This window comes from Anarrhichthys ocellatus, unplaced genomic scaffold, assembly GCF_004355925.1.
Source record: "Anarrhichthys ocellatus isolate YVR2014 unplaced genomic scaffold, GSC_Weel_1.0 scaffold4, whole genome shotgun sequence".
NCBI classification, from domain to species: Eukaryota; Metazoa; Chordata; class Actinopteri; order Perciformes; family Anarhichadidae; genus Anarrhichthys; species Anarrhichthys ocellatus.
Window position 1 is genome coordinate 13,185,565 of NW_022280034.1, and position 4,118 is coordinate 13,189,682.

General features: G+C 41.4%; 1 protein-coding gene across 1 annotated transcript in view; it reads left to right on the forward strand.

Annotated features, from left to right (window-relative positions):
* The window catches only part of LOC116381799 (aconitate hydratase, mitochondrial), a 6,817-nt gene extending 4,848 nt beyond the window's left edge, over positions 1–1,969 (forward strand). The window contains 2 exon segments of the mRNA XM_075447358.1: positions 59–166; positions 248–1,969. Of these exon segments, the coding sequence (XP_075303473.1) occupies positions 59–166; positions 248–364 (225 nt within the window). The 3' untranslated portion in view covers positions 365–1,969.
* Positions 1,970–4,118: the final 2,149 nt, after the last annotated feature.

Here is a 4,118-nt window from a genome sequence, read left to right on the forward strand (position 1 = left end):
TGTGTGTGTGTGTGTGTGTGTGTGTGTGTGTGTGTGTGTGTGTGTTGCATTCTGGCAGGATGTGAAAAAGGGAGAGAAGAACACAATCGTCGCATCCTTTAACAGAAACTTCACTGTCAGGAACGATGCTAACCCTGCGACCCACGCCTTTGTTACCTCCCCTGAGGTAAACTCACTAGATCCGCACTGCACACTTGGCTAGTTATTGTACACACGACTCACATTTCCATCTCCTCTTCGTCCCCAGATCGTCACTGCCCTTTCAATCGCCGGCACGTTAAACTTCAACCCAGAGACGGATTACCTTACAGCCGCCAACGGTGAGAAGTTCAAGCCGGTCTGTTACTGGTGGAGAAAAATGTGAAAATGATATTGGACTGTAAATTATCACTTGTTTTCATTCAGTGACGTGGCAACACATAAGAACCCCAGATCACCGTGTCAGCCCGTTTTGCTGCTCTGTGGATATAATTAACCTCAACAAGGTGATCATTGCAACGGATCAGACACCGGATGTGTTTTTGTATTTATTTATACTGTATTTCCCGTCCCGGTCCCTGCAAACTGAATGCATCAAGAGGTGAACCAGACGAAGGATTACACCACTATCTTCCTCTAACCGACTGTATGTCAAGTGTCTTTGGTTACGTGTACATTCAAGTGTTGTTTTTCTCCCAGATGTTTTCTTTATAACAGAAATACCAATCTGTTGTAAAATTAAAAAAAATCAAAGATCTGATTCATTTACGTTGGCTCCAGTGATGTGACTACAGTCTGTCTACAGTTAGAAGTATACAGTTATGGTAAGTCCACAACCGGGGCACATCTGTCAAAAGGTACGGCCTGACACAGGTTCAGGCTGAATACATAGAGTAGTGCATGTGTGTGCAAATGCAGCAAGCAAATGCCCTGGCCTTGATTGCACTGATCAACTGAGATGCAAGACAAACCAGTCTAAAGAGCCTCACTCTCTTCTTTATCTTATTCCAAATGGGCCATGTGTTGCCCTCAAACCCAGAACCCAACCTGGACTAATCTGATTACACACAACTTTATTTAGAAATATGCACCAGGAGGCCAATAGAAACAAAAATAATAGAAATCAAAAAAACGGGGATTCTCTAAAAGACAACAAAGTCCACAATATTAGGTCTTAGTGGAAGGCCCACTCAGGGTGTTTTGCTCAATGGTAATTGTTGGGGAAAAATCTAAATGACTAATTACTATGCATTTAATAATCAGTGAATGTTATGCCCCTTAAACAGAAGCTCATGTCCTCTGTAAGTGTTTAAAACTCTTTACTTGTGTGAACTTTCACTCACACTAGGTCTCTCAGCAAATGTTAAGGCTATCAAGAAGCAGCTGATGGTCGAAAGAACATCTCAAGCTGATTACCCTAAATAAGCCATAATAAACCTGTAGAGGCGTCAATACTTACGCCTTGTTGATTTGCTACCATGACTTCCTGATTTTGAGAAAGTGACCCTAAGGCTAGAACAAATTGTTTAAAGTGTTGTACCAGACTTGGTGATAATAATGCTGTGTGAGCGCAGTGTTTGTGTGTGTTTTCCTTAGTGGCAGATGTCTTATCATGAAATACCCTGTGAGATTCCTACATGTGTTTACAACAGTGGCGGGCCATGCATTTTATACCTGGGCCTTCACTGTTGTCCTGCAGCGGAAATACCACCTTATAATCACATGATGGCGCCACAGTTATCAGTTTCTAAGGCTGTAACTATGTACGTATTAAATATTAAATGTACATAACGGAGACTTGCAATATATTTGAATAGTATATAATGATTTCTGCAAACATGGAGGACAGTGGTTCTCAGCTGGTCTGGCTGTGGAACCCCCCCTCACTCGTTAATGACAAGTCGCGCCCAAAGAGACCGTCTTATGATTTTACTTTCACAACTTGAACATTGTACGTACTGCGCTGCAGTGTCTTTCCTCGTCTCAGCCCCCTGTGTCATGGTGTGTGGTACATCTCACTCAGTCAGTATGCCCATATTTGATTGGCTGAGCTGCATCACTTGATGTGATTCACTACCAGACTGAGCCTCTGCTGTTAAGTTTCGTTTCACGATAGTCACGTGCTCGCCCACTGACCAATCACAGCACACTCTGCACCTCGCGGCAGAGCTGCATGAACACTGAGCTGCATATAATGATGACGTCATTATAGGCCGGCTCGCAGGCGCTGAGACGTCAAAGAATACGCCCAACATGTCAAACTAAAGATCTGATTGGTTGAAGACTATGACAATCAACAATATCGTCCCCATTCACTGAAACTGCACATGGATGCACTTGTGAGTCTGCAGGCCTCTGCCTCTCTTCTTACCTAGAGACACAGAGGTGAAATCTGATTGGATAAAAGCTCTACTTAAAACAAGCTGCACTGGAAGCAGAGCAACTGAGGAACACAGTAGCTGTGCAATGAGAAAATAAGATAATGGGAAAAATATTTTTATAAATTATAATACATGTAGTGTATTTACAAAAAAATATTAAATTATAAAATAGATATAGCTTTGTGATTCTGTTTAGGCCAGCAGAGAAGGCCTTGCAGGCCCTGACGGCCCACCACTGGTTTACAAGTATAAATGTTTGGAGCTCAGAGGCAGACCTTTGAGCCGCCTTGATGAGACAACTTTTTTGTGTTTCAACTCTGTTCCTTCTTGCAAGAATAAATGTCCATGATTGATGATTTTTACACCAGTCTCGTGTGAATTTTTCTAACAGTAATCCACCATCACATGCACGACATAACACTTTAAATCCATCATTAACATTGGAAGAGTAAAGTGCAAAGTCTTCAAGTGGAGTTAATGTGGGCAACTTGTTTGATATATATGAATATCTCTCTCCTGCATGATTATAGAGTGCTATGGGACTCATACAAGCTCCTAGATTTAACCAGAAGAACGCTTGAGTTAGAATAATAAAGATTTCAGTCCGCATGACGCCTGCATGCAAAGAACTGGAGACACACTCATGGACTCTGCTGCTGTGTGATGATTACGAGTATTTAATGAACAAATTATATTAGGCTTCATACAAACAGTGAACAGAAAACAAATAGAACATCAGTAGAAACCCAGTGGTGTGAATTTATTCTGACATGTTACACACTTTGATGAGCATTTTAATCTGTAAAAGAGTGAATATGTTTTGTTTTGCTGATGTCTGTGCGTGTGTGTCTGTTAATTAAAGCAAAAGTGGACTTGATCTCAGGCCTTTTGCAGGCTGAGTGGATGAAACTTTACATTGCAGAGGTGAGATGTGACCTTAAGAAAGCACGTGAACAAAATGGACGTGAAGAATTCCACAGTTGCTAGGTTCCGTCTTCATGTGCAGCATTTACAGAAGTTCATAATTTGAACGAAAACAAAGCCTCAAACAGTCCAGGGCTTTTCCACCACACAAAGAACAGGTAAGTTACCAGCAATGACACTTGACATATGAAATGTCTTAAAACTTGAGACTGAACCGCTTTAAGCCTTGACTTGTCCGTCTGTCACTCACTCTCTGTGCAATATGTTTGTGTACAAGCCAATCAAGAAGAGAGCATGAAAGATCAGGCAGTACAAGTCAACAAACATGTCAATACTTTCATCCTATTTTTGTTTTTATTCATGTTAGTATTATATAGTTTAATGTACCTTCTAGCTGTGTATTACTGATAGGAAGAAGGAAGGCGAATGCACATACTGTATACTGTTAATTGCATTTCCTAGCTGTCATTCATTCCATTACGTTATTGTTCATAGTGACAATATACACCATTTGTCGTAAAAAAGTCTCTGGCTGCGTCATTGTGTGTTGCTGACTATTCACCTCTCTGTCTTTCTACCCTTTTCCAGCCATGTTGAGGAAAAGTGTTCGTCTGCAGGAGGTTGGCTATTACACAGAGGAGGGAACTCCAACCCTTTCCTACAGGGAGATCTTGTACAGGTAAGTTTGTGTGCACATATTGTGTCTTGTAGTATGCTGTGTAGTTAGCATTGTATAAATCTTCACATGAATGAGTCTTACTAACATCTGTCGCATCTTTCAGGGTCTTTCGGAGGAGGAAAGGTCACGGCAGAGGCCAATATCATATGGACTCC